Source organism: Ipomoea nil, unplaced genomic scaffold (assembly GCF_001879475.1).
Source record: "Ipomoea nil cultivar Tokyo-kokei standard unplaced genomic scaffold, Asagao_1.1 scaffold2700, whole genome shotgun sequence".
Taxonomy (NCBI): Eukaryota; Viridiplantae; Streptophyta; class Magnoliopsida; order Solanales; family Convolvulaceae; genus Ipomoea; species Ipomoea nil.
The window spans coordinates 1,251,455-1,273,553 of NW_017619128.1; the positions used below are offsets into that span (position 1 = coordinate 1,251,455).

Consider the following 22,099-nt stretch of genomic DNA (forward strand, 5'->3'; position numbering starts at 1 on the left):
TTCAAAGGAGCGAACCTCACGTTTGCAGGCCTCTAGGATGTTGTGGCCAGCAATTGATGGTATCCTGGTAGAGTTAATGTACTCCACCGCCTCTGCAGAATCACTTTCTATAATAGCATGGGAATACTTCATAGACGCTAGTAGTTGGATACCTTTGAGGATTGCCCAAGCTTCTGATTCAAATGGAGTACAGGACTTAAAAGATGCAAGGAAGCCTCTCTTCCACCTCCCATTATGGTCTCTAATAGCTCCACCACAGCCGGCTGATTGAGAGCTTGAGGACACGGATCCATCTACGTTTAGTTTAACAATTCCTTCCCTCGGCTTTTCCCAGCATAGTTGCTTCCAGATCATATCCTTTCAATTGAATGGGGACCTCTTTCTCTAGCAAAGGCTCTACTGATGTCCTCTGCTTGGGATCTAATGGAAAGGATTTTTGAGTTAAGCTCTTTGATAGTTCCGTTGAAGAAAGCTTCATTACGCCATTTCCAAATACACCATGCAGCGACGGCAAAGATTATGTTATCGCTACATGGTCTTCTGTTCTTTGCTGTCGAAGAAATTCCTTCATCGATCCAGTTCTTGTAAGTTAATCCTTGTAGTCTGTTGTAGGTCTCAGGCAAGATCTGCTTCCAAACATCCTCAGCGGATGGACAGAGTCGTAACACGTGTTCGGAGTCTTCAATCACTCCATTGCAAAGCCAACAGTCCGCAGCGTTGGTCATTCCACGTTTTAATCTGTTAAGATTTGTCAGAATTCTGTCGTGCCTTGAGAGCCAAAGAAATGTACGAATGCGATTAGGAAGTTTTAATTTCCAAATGTTGTTCCATTTAGCCGCTTCTGTTGATTCACTTGAATTTACCGCAAAGGCATAGGCAGACCTAACAGAGAAGGCCCCATTGGACTTGTCATTCCATCCCCTTAAATCTGTTAGTTCGGGTTCGTCGACAAGGATGAAAGCTGCCAGCTTATTGAGGGATTCTACAGGAAGTAAGCTGTCGAATTGGTCCCAGAGCCAACCCTCCTCCCTATCCCAGTAGGATGCAACCGATCTATTTAAATCCTGAAGGGGAACAGTGTCAGTAGCAAGTTCCATCAGTGATTTTTCGCCTAGCCGTTTGTCTTGCCAAAAGAATGAGTTTAGGTCATTCCTTACAATCATCTTTGATCCATTTTGGATGATGGGTCTAGTCTTAAAGATTCCTCTCCAAGCATTCGAACTATTGCGTTTTAATTGCCAAGATGATATGTCCGAAGATACCACACCATACTTGGCTTTGTAGAGCTTTACCCAGAGAGTGTCATCGTCCTGCAGAAGCCTCCAACCTAGTTTGGCTAGGAAGGCTAAGTTCATATGCTTAAGGCTGCGGATCCCCAATCCTCCATTGGATTTGCTGTTAGTTACCACGTTCCAGTTTAAAAGATGGCACTTCCTAACCCCATCACTGCTGCCCCAAAGGAAGTTTCTGATCAGTCTTTCAATAGAGGCGATGACTCCCTCCGGCAGCATGGTAGTTTGCATAGTAAAATAGGGGATTGAACCAAGTACGGATTGAGCCAACACATGACGCCCCGCTAAGGACAAAGATCTCGCTTTCCTGCCCGCCAAGCGCGCTTGAATCTTTTCTAGGATACCACCGAAAGAATCGCTCTTGAGACGACCATGTATTGAAGGGACTCCCAAATATTTTCCCAAGTCTTGTACTATAGGAATGCCAATTGCCTCCTCAATCCTTTGTTGAGTGGTTGTATCTATGTTGTTAGAGAAGAATAGAGAGGACTTGCAAAGGCTAATCTTCTGTCCAGAACTTGCACAAAACAGCTCGAGGCAGTGCTTCATCTCCAAAGCTTGATGGACTGTGGCTTCACCAAATAGGACTAGGTCGTCTGCAAAAAACAAATGTGACAAGTTAGGGGCGTGTCGAGTAATCTTAATACCTTTCCAGCGGCCACAGGATATAGAATCATTAATAATGTGACTTAATCTTTCTATGAAAAGCACAAATAAGAGGGGAGAGATGGGGTCCCCTTGTCTTATCCCCCTCCCTGGTGAGAACCAGTCCGAATGGCAGGAGTTCCAAAGTACAGCAAGTTTTGAGGAGGTGACACAATTCAGGATATTTCTTCTCCAGCTGTAGTTGAATCCAATATCCTTTAGAGTATCTTCGATGAAGTCCCAAGATAGCCTGTCATAGGCTTTCTCAAGATCCACTTTAAGCAGCATCCATCATGTCCTGCCCTTCTTAGATCTCATGGAGTTTAGGATTTCTTGATAAACCAAGATATTGTCGGCGATTTGTCTCCCTGGGATGAAGCTCGTTTGATGTGGGCCTACTAATTTCCTGGAAATGTTTTTGAGGCGCAGGGTCATAATCTTTGTAAGTAGTTTATATGAGACATTGCAAAGGCCAATGGGGCGGAACTGTTTGATGTTCTCCGGGTTCGAGACCTTTGGGATGAGTGATAGAAGCGTGTCGTTACAACCGGGTGGTAATCGACCGTGCTCAAAGAAGTCCTTAGCAAATTTTAGAAGGCTGCCACGAACGATTTCCCAAGATTTCTGAAAAAAAACCAGCTGTAATTCCATCAGGTCCCGGGGCTTTGCAAGGTGACATGTCGAACAATGCCCTTTTTATTTCATCCATGCTTACTGGAACGTTGATTTCTGCCCAATCTTCAGCACATATTGTCGGAAAAAAACCATTTTTCAGAGAATGGGCAGAGCAGGTTGGGTCCATAGAGAACAAAGTCCGGAAGTAGTCCCTTGTGTGCTGCCTAATCGTAAAATCATCTGTAAGGTAGTTACCTCCCTCATCCCTTAGACAATTCACCTTTGTCTGGTTGGTTTTGACTGTCGTGGCAATGTGGTAGAAGCGGGTGTTGCAATCCCCGGATGTAATCCACTCTTCACAGGATCTCTGGAACCAAATAAGTTCCTCTTGATAGAGGGTCTCGTCGAGTTCTTTACGAAGCCGGCGATCTAATTTGATGAGGTCTATCCTAGCTCCCAAGGACAAGCTACGTTGGACCCCCTGTAGTCTTGCTAGAAGGTGCTTCTTACGCTGAAAAACATTGCCGAACGTTTCCCTGTTCCAGGTGGTTAGAGATTCTGCCATGACTGAGATATTCTTTGTTAGATCATGATCTTCATTCCAAGTGGCTCGAACACAAGTTTGAAAGCTGGGATGCAAAGGCCAAGCCATATTGAATCTGAACTTTGCCACATTAATAATCTGCCTAGACAGGTTGGTGTTGATTAACAGGGGGGAGTGATCCGAACCCACTCTCAGGAGGTGTTTAACGTCTGCATTTGGGAAGCGACATCTCCAATCTAAATTGCTCAAGGCGCGATCCAACCGGGCTCCTCTAAAGGTGGTAGACTCTACTCCACGCATCCATGTGAATTTAGGCCCCGTGAAGCCTAGGTCTATAAGCCCTTCCCTAAATATCCAATCATTGAAGTCGACAGTTCTTGATGAAGTGAAGGTCTCCGGGTTGCTAACTTCGTTTCGACAGGTCACCGAGTTAAAGTCACCAACCGTTAACCACGGGCCCTGTGGATCAAAAAAGGAACCCGAGAGATCTGCAAAGAGTTTCTTTCTCAGAGATAATACCGGACTGCCATACACCATGGAAAGCAGCCAGTGACCAGCATGAGTATCCTGAACCTACAAACAGATGAATTGTGGATGAGTGTACAAAATTTCTATGGTAATTGAGGACTTCCACAAAATCCAAATACCCCCAGAAAAAGCCTAGTGATTCTACCCTAACCCATTCATCAAATGCTAAGGATGAGCAAATATTATCGGCGTGAACACCCGAAACCTTTGGTTCAAGAAGGCATATCAATGAAGGTTTATGCAACCGAAGCAACAGTTTAAGAGTGCGCCTAAAGGAGGAAGAGGCCGCACCCTGACAATTCCAAGATAAAAAAAATCATAAAAACAAGAGAAGAGAGGGAACGAAAACACCTAATGGTGAAGGCTGGAAGCAGCCAGATCAACAACTGGGTCATCACGACCATCAACCACCTGCATAGTAACATCTTGGGGAACTACTAAGGGCGGAGGATCACTCAATTTATCTGGTGGGACTTCCTTGAAAGTGTTTTCAAACGCTGCTAGTGGTGGGGGACCTGGAAACACTTCCGAATTGTTTGGGCGGTAGACAGTGTAGGATGCAATAGTACCATCTCTAACAGAACCCTGGACTACAGTGTGTTTGGATACTGCCGCTGCACGATTTGGTTGGGAGCCTCTGAAGCCTCGAGAAGCGCCAGGATCTTGGGTAATATGTTGGGGCCGGTTCTGGGAGGCCTGCGGAGTTTCTTTCCTCGCTATATCCACTGGATTCCTTTGTTCCTCATGGTGTCTCACCCCATGATAATTCGTCCTAATCCTAGGCAGGGCAATGTCCGCCTGCTGGGCTTCTGGTTGGTGGGGGTGGTTGGGTTGCTGGTGAACCCCTTCATCTTCCTCCATACCATCCAATGGGCCAAATCTAGACTGAGAGGCCAGGTTCTCTTGTGGAGGGGCTGGTGGAAATGGGTCTTGTCGATGATCGTTCCTCCCCGGAGCATTCGAGTTCCTAGACTGGTTCTTCCTCACCCTTCTAGTAACCAGCATCCAGGAGCCATATTTCTCTTTCGGGAGAGACTGCAGATTATTATCAGTATGTGCACCAGTTCTGCCATCAGCCTGTGCGTTATCCTCGCTAGTTCCAACCTTTTCCTTGCCGCACATGTCCATACGATGGCCATAGATACCACATTTAAAACAGATTTGATGTATACCCTCATATTCAATTGGCCATTCAGTCCAGTTTAATACAAATCTTGACAACAGTGGCTTAGTGATATCTAATTCAACACAAACTCTAGCAAATTTACCTTTCGAGGCCGTGCTTGAGGTGACATCGATTTTCAACGGCTTCCCTATCACATCGCCTATCTTTTTGAGGAAATCGTCATCGAAATACTCGATTGGGAGTGAGGGGAATCTAATCCAAGCCAACAGCTTCTCCAATTTATCAGTTCTTGAGTCGAAATTGGGTCTCCATAGCTGCGTTGTGAGATAGTGATCAAGGACCATCCAGGGACCCCCAAATTTGATGGCGTCGTAATCGGTTAGGGATTCGAATTTCGCCAGGAAATAGTCGTGGTTTAGGGCTATCAGTTCAAAAGGCGCTTCAGTTTTCCACATTCTTTGGAGACGCTGGAATAGATAGGAATAACCCACAGTTCTTCCAAGAATATTGATAATCAACGAACCTACGCCAGGGACGCCTCAGTCTCTTCTTCTCCTCCTTAGTGACCTTGATGACCGGATAATCAAATGACCTGCCATCCTCCTCCATATCATCATTAGAATCAACCTCAACCACCGGCGCACGATCCGGGATGTGGATAGGGGTTGCCAATGGCGTTCTCCAATGGTTTGAATCGGGTCTATTTCCCCTCGTCACAGCAGGGGAGTCTTGGCCCAGATTATCGTTCAGCGATGACATCGCAGCTTGTAAGTAATCTCGACCTCTTTTGGTTTTCTTCGTGCTTCTTTCCAATAGATCTTGATCTTCCGGCGACCGATGAGTCACCGACGGCGTGAAGTTCTCAGAGGGAGAGTCCGCTCGTGTAGCCATATAATGGATGATAAAATTTTCAACGTTATGTGCGCTAAACTTTTACACCAACTTTACAATCAAATTTAACGACATAACTTCTTTCTTGTTAAATAAGTCATAAATATAGTCCTTATTTTGCATGATATCGGCTGAATTACAAAAGAAAAAATAAAATCAATCAAAGACATCCATATAATTAAAAATGATTAGGCTTTTTAATTAAAGTGTATGTTTTTAAATTATTCCACATCTTTGGTTGGTTAAATGGAATTAATTGAAGTTTGTTATAAATATTATACTTATTATGGACATTATTATATAGTATTTTAATGTTTGTAACGGTTATGTAATTATCTCTCATTATTGTTTCTTAGTTAATTACCTTGTATGTATATAAACTTCATACTTGTTGTATAGAGGTACAGATGAATGAATATGAGAATCCCCTTTTTTTCCCTATTCTATTTTTCGTTTCAACACGTTATTAGCGCTTTGCTCTGTATATTCTAGGAGAACCAATTACGATCATGTTTTGGCCTCAAACTCAAATCCGAAATCGCCCCCACACTCGTCGCCTTCATCAGGGCAACGATCGACGGACGTCCGCGACATTCTGTGTGAGTTACGCCGTAAAGGCGTTGTCCTTTCTCCAGCAGCGATCCGACGCCTACACACCGGCGATGATGATTCGAGACCGGCCAGAATGATCTCGGACACAGCCTCCACCCATCGCAATCATTAGATGGACGATTGGCCATCGTTTGCGATATCTCAAATCGCACCCCAGGTGGCGTTGACTTCTGCTTCGACGAAAACAATGGCGCAAGGGTAATCGGAGATTGTTGCTAGGTTTCCAGACTCGTTCGTGATCTCTTTAGGGGCCAGCGATCATCATCGTTCATCATCTGAGATGAGATCGCGGATTGCGGCGACTTCGGAAATCCTCCAGTCTTCATCTATTCCTCTATCGATGGTGATTCAAAGATCCGATCCCCATTCTGAATTGACAGATGACGTTCGGGGAGGATGATCGCCAGTTGGGGAATTTGGGGCCGACAGGGAGGCCTTCTCTGAGGATAGACCGGAGGGAATGTGAAGCGGAAATCTGATTTGAGGACCGAGATTTCTACGTCGTGGATTTGAGTAGAAGATGATCGATGTGCGTGTAGACGTGGTCGCCTCGCGGAGGGGGAGACAGCCACTGAACCGGATCGCCGGAGCATTTGCGGCGCCCATAGACGAGCTGAGAGCTATCCTCCCAGTGGCAATCTATGCTTTTGCTAAAATACAACTGCATCTGATGGACAGTAAGGAATCGAATGATCAGAAAATGAGTAAAACAACTCCCTCAACAACTAAGTATTCTTACTTTCTAAGAAATATTTTTACGTGCATATATTTATTTGATATATATATGATTATTCCGTGGATTAGTCATATTATTCTACAGAATTGAACATGTATTTACCAAATAGTTAAATATGCATGATGATGTTTTTTGATGAATAGTTCCTATAATGTCCATTGATTAATGGGAGATATGTTGTATATGGCTACATACAGACATACAGTGTATGTATTAATTGATCTCACCAATAATTTTGATGGAATGGCAATTGATGGGATATTTGGGTGTTACAAGTCTTGATTTACTTGATCAGTATAGTGTGAACACCCTTTGTAATCAAACTATTATTGGCCTACAATGAATTGGTCATTCTTAGATAATTGTGATGATTAATTTTATACCACATACTGTTATCTCATGCTTATGACAATGCGAGTCATCATAAAGGAGCATTTATTGGTTTGTTCCTAATAGTAACAATTATTTGCTATAGGCTATATATTTTGAGATTTATCTTAAATTTTATTGGGAGCTATGCTCAGATGGCAAATTAAAGCCATTAATTTATACACTCATTATATGATAGTCCTTGTAGGATTGTCTTGATCAACAAGTGGTTATAGCATGAATTTTTAAACATAGCATTGCCCAGAAGGCAAATTCATAGCACTAGTTGTATGATAATAGCACTAGGACAACTTATATGACTAATGTCAAATTAACTTAATTCTGTTTTGGAAGTCAAATGATTTACTTGTCCAAATTCATGCATATTGATGGTGCTATTTTTTATCATAAAATTATATGGCATGAGTCTTGAATCTTGAATATCTCAAATCTGAGTATCAAAACAAAGTAATAGTGCATATTTTCAATAAAATTTTGCCCAGAGGTAAACACTTGCATTACTAATTTTTTTTTACACCTTTTTGATCTAAACCATTTGTTATGAATATTTGATCTAAAATAATCTATAGACCCTAAGTAAATCCCTGAAGGATATTTGGTGTATGTAGATCTCATTGTCAACTATGATGGTCATATTATTGCCCATATTATTTATGACATTTTTTTTTTATATATATTGGCTATTCATGTCAATTTTGAAATTTGTGAGAATGCAATATTACTCTATTTGTTTCTGTAATTGTCATGAAACAATTATTTAAGATAGACAATATCATTTTTTAATCAAAGTTCTAAATCTTAATACAACTTTGTTCGGAAAGCAAATTAAGCAATTTTGGAGGAAATATTTTGTTGGGGACCTTCAAAATTGAAAAACCAATATGTTGATCAACTACATATCACATACGCTAGTACAAGATGCATTTCCCTATCTGCGTTCATTTTTTTTAGTATGCAACCCTTCTTCTAGCTATATCCCATCATGAGAAATCAACAATGATGTTGGTTGCATTATAAGATCTTTTCTCGGCATTAGGGGGAGATTTGAAATTTTTAATTAATTAAATGCCGAGAAATTGATAAAAATCTTTAAACCCATGTACTAGCCTTATAGAACCAGAAGTTCGGACATTGAACAAATTATCTGCTAGAAATCCCAAAGGAGTGACTAAGTCCATAGAAAATATTTTAAGAATTGAAATCCCCAACTAGGACTAAACATCTCTACCATTATGCCAGAAGCATATATTGTTTTAAGAATTTGCAAATCTAGATCTAGTGAAGAAATTTTGTCACTCCAGAAATATAGAAATTTTATCCTGAAGATATTCGTCTAGAAGGCGAAAACCCCAGTAAAATTGTAGGTGCACCAAATAACTAAAATACTGGGGAAGAGGAACTACCAAATCCAAATACTCTTGGGAAATGCCATATATTTGGTTGATACAAAATTGCCATGTGTATAAAAGATATCTACAAAGCTGTTACAGTTGTCGACAACATATTTTGCCTCTATTGCTCATAAATACTTAAGTCTGGATCCAGAAATGAAAATAGTAGTATAATGCCTGCAGCGTGCAAACTGTTTTCATAGAAAATAGCAATTAAGGCATACAAATCAGAATTCGCTAATAAAATGCGAGTGGAGGGTTTTCACAGAGACCCAATATTAGTCATGGCTTTATATTCCGCTATTCAATAAAACTAGTAGTAAATAAATTAGATATGTAGCTAATAGTTATAGTTATCACATATTTATATGGGTAACTTGTTATATGAATTTTGTCAAAATGTGATGAATGAAAATCACAAAATAAGAAATATAAAAGTTAGTAAGTTACTAACTATGATCTTTCTTATAGTCAATATAAATTGACTAAAGGTATTTTCTCCCCCAGAACAAAGTATGAAAATACATTATCATCAACATGCCTAGTAATGTTATATGTGATTGGGAAACTCAAATATCGTTTCCTCTTGAAAATATCCTAAATGTCTCTAGTTTATCTTGAAAAATTCCCAATGGATTTATAATTTACGAAATGAAGATTTATTTAAGTGTCATTATTTACTCTTTAAAGAGTTGTGAATGGGGTTATTATCCTCATATAGAAGGAATAATATGTACCATTATGTGCTCAATAAAGAGTTGATAATGGACTTATTTATGGTCTCAGTCAATATTTATGGTGTAAACATCAATGAAATATATAAAGAGTTTGATGATGTTAAGTTATGAGATGAGATAATGAATAGCAAATCAAGGTACAAATACTCGTATTGATGCTTTTTGGCATGGAGTCATCATACTTGTTACAGATAAAAACGTATATAGTTTTTCATGATATAAAATACCTTGATCCACATGAACTCCAGAAGAGTGATAAAATATTTGTTCAGAAGGTTTGCTCTAGTGACAAGTTAGCAAATGTATACCTACAAAATATTCATAATCATAAGATTGATATGTGTAAGTAAAGAAAAATCAACTTGAAGATTGTTATCTTCAGGGGGAGACGAGAAGTACATTCACTCAAGTCAATTCTGTAGATTGGTCAATCATGGAGATTGGGTCTTAAAAGGACTAATAGTTATACTTTTTGCAGCATATACATATCATGTACTCTTTTCCTCACTAGGTTTTTCCCAATGGGTTTTCTAGTGTGGTTTTTAACGAGGCATGAGTATGATATAGTAATGACAATGGGGAAAAGTTGCAAAATAATTGTTTAATAAATGAACAAACTCCAAAATCCTGAAGATTATGCAGATTATGCCCTGAAGGTTTATGGTTGTACTCTTTTTCCCTTAACTAAGTTTTTCCCACAGGGTTTTCTTAAGTTAAGATTTTTAATGAGGTAACCAATACAATTTCTACATATATCATGTACTCTTTTCTTCAACTAGGTTTTTTTCACGTGGTTTTCCGTTTTTAACGAGGCATGAATATATTTAAATATACTATCAATAGTACTATCTTATTGTCTAGGTTTTTCCCACAGGGTTTTCCTAGCAAGTTTTTGACGAGACAAGATCGTGATCAAATAATGTCCAAGGGGGAGTGTTATAAATATTATACTTATTATGGACATTATTATATAGTACTGTAACGTTTGTAACGGTTATGTAATTATCTCTCATTATTGTTTCTTAGTTAATTACCTTGTATGTATATAAACTCCATACTTGTTGTATAGAGGTACAGATGAATGAATATGAGATTCCCCTTTTCTTCCCTATTCTATTTTTCTTTTCAACAAAGTTTTTTTTTTTTTTCCAGTTAAAAAGACTCAATTACTATACATTATTTACTTGACTTAATAAGGGTTTATTTGACAACTTTTGCTTGTTTTGTCTTATTGACTTCAAAATTAACTATGTTGGTCGGGCACTCGGGCAGTAAATTTGGGGTGTGTTTGGTTGGCAGGTTTAGCACTCAGGTATGGTATGAAAGTGATTGTTATTGTTTGGTTGATTGATTTTTAAAACACTACTATGGGTTTGGAATACCCCATTAATAGAAAAACTCATTCCCTTATTTTATAAGGGTTTTATCCCATTATTCATTCTTAGCCTAATCATTCTCATTCCACCCTACTACCAAACATGCAAAATACTTTCACCAAAATCCATCACTATTACCAAGTATTTGATACCCATCCGATTCCGATTCCCATGTGCGAACCAAACACACCCTAGGTAATAGGTACCCACAAACTAAGGTTTCAAGTTTGACTCTCCATGTGAGTTGTCTAGTAGTATTTTTGTTTGAGCTATTCAGTTATAGACAACTTAGACTGAATTATCTCTCTGTGATCCTTTACTGACTAAGATCACAAGGCAGGCTTCAGCTCCGTATAGAGTTTATAAACTTTTTCGTAAATCAAAGTATTAATTCTTGCACATCAATGATACGTGTTAGTTTGAGTAAACTCTATCTAGAATCAATTACGGTGTTGACTCAATGGTAGACCAATATTATGCATTATGTGCAAGGCTGTGGCCAGCTTTAAAAAAAAAAAAAAGAAAAAAAAAACATTATAGCTGTACCAGAAATGTTTTTTTTTTTTCGAATTTAAATTTATTTGGCAGTATCGAATCTTGGTCGTCAATGATTAATGTTTGAGTAAACTTTATTTAGAATCAAGTGTTGACTCTACGTCTTAACCACAGACACTACAACAAAGTGTTTATTCTTTCCAAAAGGTTGAATCTTAGCCCTAAGGGCAACAAACTATTTATTGTTTAGGTGGATTATGTACTTATGTAGCATGGAAATAGGAAAAAAGAAATAATAATGGAAAACTGGAAAATGACAACTTAAAAAAAAAAAAATATGATGAAAGCATGTAATTATAAAAATATACATACAGAAGTATATTTATAAATATGTTTCTTAAATATAAATAAATATTAATTATTTTATAATAAAAAATATTACACTAATAAATAAAAGTAGTACTGCATCAAATTACTAATAAATGTTAAAATAGTAAAAATCAATTAGAGTTAATACCCAAAATCGTCCTCGACTATAGTGGTTTTTCTCAATTTCGTCCTAAACGACTTTGGCGACCTAATATCGTCCCAGACTTTTGTGTTTCGCTCAATTTCGTCCTCCATTTGTTATTCCGTCAAATTGGTGTTAAATAAAGGGACAATTCAGTAATGTCAATATTGATCTTTCTTTACTTTCAACTTGTGAAGTGCAAAATTCCTCTTTCTTGTACGAATTACACCCAGAATTACTCCCGGACCTGCAAATCAAATTTTATATTCGCAGTTTTAGGAGTAATTCTGGGAGTAATTCGTAAAAAAAAAAAGAGATTTCACAGTTCACATGTTTATGAGTAAAGAGATGCCAATATTAAAATTACTTAATTGTCTATTTATTTAACACCAAATGGACAGAATAACAAATGATGGACTAAATTGAGCAAAAGCACAAAAGTCTGGGACAAAATTGCGCAAAACACAAAAGTCTGGGACGATATTAGGTCACCAAAGTCGTTTAGGACGAAATTGAGAAAAAAACCACTATAATCGAGGACGATTTTGGGTATTAACTCAAATCAATTACCACAAACTCAACTTAAAATAAAAATTTAATGTCTAAACTTAAAAATATTATTAAATTTAAAAATTAAATATTCTAATTGTCCGTTTATATTTCTATTATCATCTTCATTAAATTTTTTTTTAAACCTTAGATTAAACTCATCTAAAGATAAATTGTCAAATTAAATGATGTAAATGTCTTCCATATTTGTGACAGCTCACATAATTTCCAACTCAAGAAACACATTTTTATTTATTGTTTAAAAATAATAATGATAAATTGGGCTGGAACTAAATATGGGTGGGAAATGTATTTTCGATTTCCATATTTCTGAACCTTTATGTTAATAGAAGATTCTTTGATGACAATTAATCATTATTCATATTTTACATTTATGAACATTATTACTACTGTTATTTGTTTGTTTGATATTTATCATATATTATTACAAATATTTATGTTGCTTTTGAGTATTTTGTTTGAAAACAATTATGTTATTTTTCTTTTAAATATTAATAAATTTTATTCATAAAAATGTTGTTACTTATAAAAATATTAGTTACCACACGCGCATTGCACGAATAGTCCAATATACTCAATGTGTATTTTTAAATTAGTATTTCAGAATTTATCAAAGTATCATTTGGTATATCTTGGCGTATATCAATGCAAGATTATCAAACTTTTCATAAAAGTAAATACTTCAAGAATGCATAACTATGACCTGTTGCGTAATTTTTCATAAAATTAATTAACTGGTGAAATAGGAGTTTTAGAGGGAAACACCATCATTGGATAGTATCCAAGCATAATTTTTACAACACAAAATCCTATTTATTGGCGTGGTCGATATTTCCTCTTGTTGTCACTCTCGCCAGAAATGAATTTTGGATTTAATCTAGTCCCCTGGTTGCTTCACTGCAATTTTAGTATCTTGGCACAGTGCACCTTAAAAAACATAACCAAATCCTCATTCCCAAAAAAGACATTGACCCTGTTTAGTAAAATAGTTGGCCTATAGGCCAATTTTGACTTATTTGACCACTATTAGTTATTTTACTTGGTTTAAAAATTAATATAAGCATTTGGTTAACTAGCTTTTTGTACTCCAAAATGCTAAAATTCAAAAAGCAACTTTTTCAATTAGCTATTTGAAAAAAAAAAAATTATACTAAACATCTATCAGCTAACAGCTAACTTACCAAATACCTTTCTACAATAAGCTAATATTATCAACTAGTTATACCCTCTAATTAACCTAATCAACTAACAGCTAACAGTCATTTACCAAACCAGGCCAATGATAATAGGTATAGTTTCTCATATGTGTTGAATATATAATATAAATTATGTGCACCGTTTCAATCAAATGTCCAATGTGTGATTCTAATTAATTGATGACCAAAGTTTATGTTAAATTTTATATTGTATTTTTAATACACATTAACATATTCAATTAATAGTATATGTTTAACAATTATGTCAATTTTGATTGGAATGAAGTTCGAACCTAAAACATTCCTTATGAAAATCAATGAGTAAGATAAGAATAATAAATAGTTAATGGAATATTCCATTACTAAAGTTTACACTGACGAAGCGCATATATATATATATATATATATATATATATATATATATATATATATATATATATATATATATATATATATATATATCTACTATCTACTATACTAATAAGAGCCCAAGAGAGTTAGGCCTATAATGGGTAGAAAAAATGGCGGTCACAGATTTTAATCAAATGAATGGCTTAGATTGATTAAAAGATTGATCAGATTTGAATTTTACACTAAAATTTCCTAAAATACCCACACACCGTTACTAATTCCGTTAAAATTTTAAGAATTGCCGTTAGTTCACTGTTAACTTACTCAATAATTTCAATAAAAAAAAAGTCTTAGGTTCGAACCTCATCCTAATCAAAGTTGGCATAATTAGTATTCTATTTTACTCTTATTAAATTATATAAATAATAATTTAGTAGTTACAACAAAAAATAATACATATGCATTTCTTTAATTTAGAATTATGTGTCCACAATGTCTTTATTCAAAAAAAAAAATTATTCATTATCAATAAATTAAATAAGATAAATAATTTTATTAGTTATATTGTCTTTATTTTTTTCAATATAAAAATTCTTTATATTCAAATTTTCTAATTGATTATATTCGCTACATTGTCATCACAATGTCTTTATTCAGTGAAAAACAAATTATCTACTATCTACTATACTAATAAGAGCCCAAGAGAGTTAGGCCTATAATGGGTAGAAAAAATGGCGGTCACAGATTTTAATCAAATGAATGGCTTAGATTGATTAAAAGATTGATCAGATTTGAATTTTACACTAAAATTTCCTAAAATACCCACACACCGTTACTAATTCCGTTAAAATTTTAAGAATTGCCGTTAGTTCACTGTTAACTTACTCATTGATTTCAATAAAAAAAAAGGTCTTAGGTTCGAACCTCATCCCAATCAAAGTTGGCATAATTAGTACTCTATTTTACTCTTATTAAATTATATAAATAATAATTTAGTAGTTACAACAAAAAATAATACATATGCATTTCTTTAATTTAGAATTATGTGTCCACAATGTCTTTATTCAAAAAAAAAATTATTCATTATCAATAAATTAAATAAGATAAATAATTTTATTAGTTATATTGTCTTTATTTTTTTCAATATAAAAATTCTTTATATTCAAATTTATTAATTGATTATATTCGCTACATTGTCATTACAATGTCTTTATTCAGTGAAAAACAAATTATTAATTATCAATAAATTAATTAAAAGAAATATTTTCATTAGTTATATTGTCTTTATTTTTCTCAAATGTAAAAATTTTTACATTCAAATTCATCAATTGATTATATTCACTACATTATCTATTATCTTTTTTGTGCACTATTTTTCTAATTAAATATCAAATTTATAACATAAAATAATGCTATGTATTTATTTACCAAGTATTTTATTAATACCATGAAAAAATTAAAAAAATATAATTAATAAAGCCAACCATATTAACTACTTTGAGAGATTTTGTGACAAAGAGAGTATTCAAATGACACAACAAATTGAAGTGAGAACTACCTCGTAATGTCCTTGTTTGACAATCAGTAGTTAGCGGTTAGCGTTAGCGGATTATACTAGCGGATTTGACCAGCGAATTTATTTAATTATTAACATTGGGTAGAAAAAATGACCGCCAAATTATCAAATCAAATAAATGGTTCATATTGTTCAGGTTTTAATTTTTTTCTTTTAAGATTTTCTAATTTATCCTTAATTATATGATTATCCATTTAACTTTTCCGTTAATTCACCGTTAGTCTAATTCTAATATTAAAGTCTAATATAGAATTATAACTACACCATTAATCTAATTCTAATATTAAAGTCTTAATAGAACTTAACCACAAATCCTAATGTCAGAATCTCCTCAAACAATATTAGTATATATTTAATATTTTATGCCCTAATTTTTATTTGTTCTCCCTTATATCCCTATTTGGTTTCAACCATACCTATACAATTATTTTATTGACAATTATAATCAATATTGACTATATTATCTTGCATTTGTAAACTTAGAATTACCTATTTAACCCGCACGGGCTTAACTCAATGGTTTAGTGGGTAGTATTTGGGAGAAGAGACCAAGGTTTGAACCTCGGCGGCGGCAATGCGGGAATTATGTCCAAAGTTGGCAGATTCCTTGTGTGTATCAGCATTTGGCCCTGTCTGCTGAACCATTGAGTCACCGTGATTTACAACTTCTCACAATGCTCTGTCGGGTCGGAGTGTGAGGGGCCCTTGGGGTTGGGGACTCAACCTTTGGGAGAAGAATTATCTATTTAAATACGCAAATTCAACCTTCAATTATCTATGCTTGAACAATTTCAATATTATCTTGCCTTAATATATTTTAAAGTACTTATTTAAAAAAAAACATTGGGCATTATCGCAATCGCGCAATGCGCGTAAACAACGAGTATATATATATATATATATATATATATATATATATATATATATATATATATTGGATCATTAAGGAGGGTAAAACCCAATATTACATGCATGGGGCGTCCATTTGGCGCAATAAATGTAAACCAAATTTATCCTCTTCAAATATCTGAAGAAGGCAGTCCGGGGATACAGGAATGATCAACGTCCCTCTCTGGTTGATTAAAAGTTTCGCCAAACAATCTGCAGCCTGATTTACCTCCCTGAGACTGTAGTGTGTAGGTAATATGCCATAATTCAAAACCTTTAAGTTCCCTGCTGCACGTATCAATGATATTGTCAGTGCTACTGCCAAGAGACTTCCTTAGGGTGATTGCCTTTGAATCGCACTCGAAGCAAACCTTTCTACATCTCATATCTTTAGCTAAAAGCTAGGATTCATTTTAGCATACCTCATGCTTCCGTTGTTTCTGCTGAACCTGAGACTAATCCATGCGTAAAGCCCTGCAGCCAATCACCATCCTCATTTCTTGCCAGGCCAACACAAAGATATTTAAGAAAATTAAATAATATAATAGAAGTTAAAAGTAAGAAAAATAGAAAAAAAAAAAAAACTAAAATCAAAATAATATTAACTATTCATTTCAACAAACACTTACACCAATAATTTTTTAAATTTGTAGATTTTGTTTGATAACAATATTGCAGGTTTATAAAATAATATTATTTGATAATCTTATGTACTAGAAAAATATGATTATTTTGTTAATTAAGTTCATTAGATAATAATAATAATAATAATAATAATAATAATAATAATAATAATAATAATAATTGACGGTAATAATGTTACCGGTAATAATAATATTATAATAACGCTACGAGAGAGTAACAATAGTTGTATTGCTTTTGTCTCAGTATAGAAAATACAGTGTCTTTGTCCAGAGTATTGAACGTCCCCTTCCAAGCTGAGGGGACCCCCTACTTATACCAAAGCTGCTAACGGTAACAACATGAAGCATAAATGGGGAGCTAAGCCTTTAATTCTCTCTCATCAATTGTGACATCAATGGTGGCTTCAATGGCAGTAAAGGTGACAGCCGTTGGAATTCTGCCCGTTGCGTTTCCATGTGGTGTCGGGTCAGATGCTGCTTATGATCCGGGTCGGGTGCCAGCACCATTCCATGTGGTGTCGGGTCAGATGATGCTGCTTATGATCCGGGTCGGGTGCCAGCACCATTATCCTGTCACCAGTCCCCCTTACTCCTGAGTCTACGGATGTGTTTGAGTTGACTAGGGAGTAAGACTGAATTTGCTTGATATAGTGCAAAATCCCAGTTGATCCCGAGTATGTGATTTTATTTTCCAAATCACACATGAATTTTTTTTTTTATGCTGGTCGAGACGGGCTGCGGCTTAGGCTGGCCGAGGTGCATGCCTCCGGCCGATCACGGCCGAGGCGTCGCCTCGACCGATCGTGGCCGAGGCGTCGCCTCGACCGCTCGTGGCCGAGGTGGCCGATCGTGGTTGAGGCGTCGCCTCGACCGACCGTGGCCGAGGCGTCCGCCTTGGCCGACCGTGTGCCTTTTTTTTTTGTTTTTTTTTTTTTACGGACAGGATGAGGCGCCGCCTCAGCCAATAGCCGAGACGCGGGCCTCGGCCTGGCCGAGACGCGTGCCTCGGCCTGGCCTGGCCGAGGCGTACGCCTGGCGGCCTTTTTTTTTTTTTTTTTTTTTCTTTTGGCTGAGGCTTCGCCTTAGCCGGGTTTGGCTGAGGCGTCGCCTCAGCCGTGGGCGCTGGCCGAGACGCCTGCCTCGGCCAGTGACCGAGGCGCGCGCCTCAGGCCTTTTTGCGGCTCAGCTTAAGGCGCCGCCTCAGCCGTGCCTTGGGCCGAGGCGTGGGCTTCGGCCTTGGTTTTTTTTTTTTTTACAATGCGGCGTCGGCCGGCATTCCTTGGGCCGAGGCGTCGCCTCAGCCCGCGCTAGGCCGAGGCGTGCGCCTCGGCCTTGGTTTTTTTTTTTTTTTTTTTTTTTTTACAATGCGACGTCGGCCGGCTTTTGGTTGATCGAAGGTGGTGCTCAGAACCTTTTATTTGAGCAAAGTAACCTGGGCAGACCATGATTACAAAATATTGTTTACAGGTCTGGGCGGACTACGACTACAAAATATTACTTATAATATCTAATTAAATGTTCTGTGTTCCATACCCGATCGATCATCCTTGCAGATGGTGTGGACTTGTAGGTCCTTTCCGCCAATCTTTTTGCATGCTTTTACGTAACAACCGCGTGCTGCTCGCTGGTGTCCTCTGACGACTCCTATCCCACTCGGAGTAGGGAACTTCATACACAAGTGTTCCACCGACACTATGGCCTTGAGGTCCTCCAGTGCCGGTCTCCCCAAAATGATGTTGTGCACACAAGTGAGTCTTACCACGATGAATTCCACGTCAAGTTTGTGAATGTTAGGGCTCGTGCCTATCTCCACTGGTAAGACCACTAACCCCTCCGTCTCCACTGAATCACCCGTAAATCCAGAGAGTGGGGTACGTACTTCTTTGAGCTGGTTCCTAGGTATCCTTAACTTGGTGAAGGCATCGTAATACATCACATTGACTGAGTTTCCCGTGTCGACTAAGATGCGGCGGACAATGACATTGTTGACGTCTATCTCAATCACCAGGGCGTCATGATGGGGTAACGGGCCCTCTGGGAGGTCATCATTAGAGAAGGTGATGACCTCCTGTCTCTGTTTCTCTTCTCTAGGAAGACTCACCACTTCTCCCACTTATAGCTGCCGGCTCCACTTCTTTCTTTCCGTAGGCGTGTCACCCCCTGTGGGTCCACCATAGATAAAGTGTATGGTGTGCTTCTTTTGTCGTCTGGGCGCCACCTCGATTTTTTTCTCGCTATCATTCTGCTCAGATATTTGGTCGTGTTCTCTTTTTTTGGCGTTCGATGTGGACGGCTCGGTGCCATCCTCATTCCTCCAGACATTTTTTGGTGGATTGTGTTGCGGCTGTTGCTGCTGCTTGGATCGCTTGACGAAATGTCGGAAGTAGCCCTGCTGGATGAGTTCTTCTATTTGTCTCTTCAAAACGTGACACTCATCCGTATCGTGGCCGGTTTGCCTATGAAACCTACAGTACTTTGTTTGGTCCGCCTTCGGGGAGACCTTCATGCACTCCTCGGGGAATTCTACCATTCCCATCTCCTCAGCTTGCTTTAGAATGACACTGACGGGATGGGTAAGAGGAGTTAAATTATGCAAGGGGACCAGGCGAGGTCGTTCGTGGTCTCGGCTTTTCCCTGCGGTCGGGTGGTTCGAGAGTGCTGCTTGGCTGGGCAGACCCGCTTTCCCAGGCTTCCCACCTTTCCTACCATCCTCTTCGTCCTTTTTCTTCCTGTCGACGTCCTCTGCTTCGGCATAGCGGCTAGCCGTCCTTATCAGATCTTCGTAAGAGCGGGGGTGGTGGGCGTTCAGCTGCTTGTGGAAATACCCTGATCTTAAGGCATGGATAAATATCGGGATCGCCGCCTTGGAGTCGAAGTCGTAGACATTATTGACTTCCTTTTTCCATTTTATCAGGAAGTCTTTGAGGCCCTCGCCTCTATCTTGCTTCACTACACAGAGGTGAGAGAAGGGTTTCTTACGCTGTATGCTACCGGAGAAGTATGTCAGGAAGCTCTTGGACAACTCCCAAAAGTTTTGGATCGACCCATCCGGGATGGTGTTGAACCAGTCTTGGGTCGCTCCATCCAGGGTGGACAAGAACGCTCGGCACATGATGGCGTCCCCTGCCCCGATCATTACCATAGCAGCCTTGTACCTCGTCATGTGGACACGTGGGTCAGTGACCCCCGTGTATTCCTTGATGGCGGGCAACCTAAAGTCCCTCGGCAAAGGTACGTCCATGATGCTTGGGGAGAATGGTGCTGCCATCCATACCTCGGGTTCCGACGACTGCTCCCGTGCCTCCACCCTTCTTGCTAACTCCTCGATTCTTCTCTGCAGCCTCTCGACCAGGGCCGACTCATCATGGTGCCGGCGCGGGGCCGGCTGCCGCTCCTCCAAGTATCGGTGTGGAACCCGCTCATCAACGCGTCGCTTCCTCGCCGAGTGCTGACGCGGAGCCGGCTCTTCGACACGTCGCTCCTCCAAGTGTCGACGTAAGGCCGACTCATCAACGTGTTGGCGTGGGGTCGGGTCCCGAGACTCACCCACCTCCTCTGTGGGTGATCTCTCGGCTTCTCTGTTTTCATGTTGGCGAGGACCTCTGGTAGAGGATCCCTCGGCCCGTGATCCTAATCTTTGCCGCACGGGCGCCCTCAGTCCCAATCGTTCTGGTGCAGATTGGGAAGGGCCTGGTTGTCGTCTGGCCGGTCCACTTCTTTGGGTCTCCACCCCTATTTCCTGGGGCCGCGGCGGGGGCACTTGGCCTTGCAGTCCCACCGCCACTTGGTTTAGCGCCGCCGTCATTGCTTGTTGAATGGTCGCCTGGAGGTTCACGACTTGGTTCGCCCCTCCATTGTTGAGTTGGTCTCGAAGGTCCCCTCTATTGTTGAGTTGGTCTCGAAGGTCCCCGGGCCTCCCGTTGTTGAGCTGTTCTCGGAGGTCCCCTCCGCGATTGTTGGTGAGTTGGTCCCGGAGGTCACCTGAGGCATTGCCATTGTTCACGTTGCGGGAACCATGGGAGCTGCGGGACACCATTCTTTCAAGCTTGCTATTGAAAAGAGGAATGAGTTGTGTGTGTGTGTCGTAGCCTGCTTGAGTATTGGACTCAGGCTCTCAATGAAAGCACCAATGACGGTAATAATGTTACCGGTAATAATAATATTATAATAACGCTATGAGAGAGTAACAATAGTTGTATTGCTTTTGTCTCAGTATAGAAAATACAGTGTCTTTGTCCAGAGTATTGAACGTCCCCTTCCAAGCTGAGGGGAGCCCCTACTTATACCAAAGCTGCTAACGGTAACAACTTGAAGCATAAATGGGGAGCTAAGCCTTTAATTCTCTCTCATCAATGGTGACATCAATGGTGGCTTCAATGGCAGTAAAGGTGACAGCCGTTGGAATTCTGTCCGTTGGAGTTTTGCCCGTTGCGTTTCCATGTGGTGTCGGGTCAGATGCTGCTTATGATCCGGGTCGGGTGCCAGCACCATTCCATGTGGTGTCGGGTCAGATGATGCTGCTTATGATCCGGGTCGGGTGCAAGCACCATTATCCTGTCAATAATAATTATAATATAATAATAATAATAATAATAATAATAATAATAATAATAATAATAATATTATTATTATTATTATTATTATTATTATAATATTATAATAATAATTATTATTATTATTGTTATTATTATTATTATTATTATTATTATTATTATTATTATTATTATTATTATTATTATTATTATTATTATTATTATTATTATTATTATTATTATTATTATAGTGTATTTATATCTTTTGTAAACTTATTTTATTTTCACTTCTTAAGTCATCATATCCTTTGTAGACTATAATATTTTGGACAATTTTAGTCTTTTCGATAATTTTTCTGGTGAAATTCTATTTAAGCAAGGGTATTTTCGTCTCTTCATTTTATTTTATTTGTCTTTGTTGGCAATTCCAAATTTAGTCCCGAACAATCGTTT

General features: G+C 38.4%; 1 protein-coding gene across 1 annotated transcript; it reads right to left on the bottom strand.

Moving 5' to 3' along the window:
* Positions 1-2,517: 2,517 nt before the first annotated feature.
* Positions 2,518-5,641, bottom strand: LOC109155288. The gene is made up of 4 exons (XM_019302972.1): positions 5,318-5,641; positions 4,012-5,217; positions 3,776-3,916; positions 2,518-3,669 (listed from the first exon to the last, which is right to left on the bottom strand). The coding sequence occupies exons 1-4, from the start codon at positions 5,639-5,641 to the stop codon at positions 2,518-2,520; spliced, it is 2,823 nt and encodes a 940-aa protein (XP_019158517.1).
* Between the last annotated feature and the right edge of the window lie 16,458 nt (positions 5,642-22,099).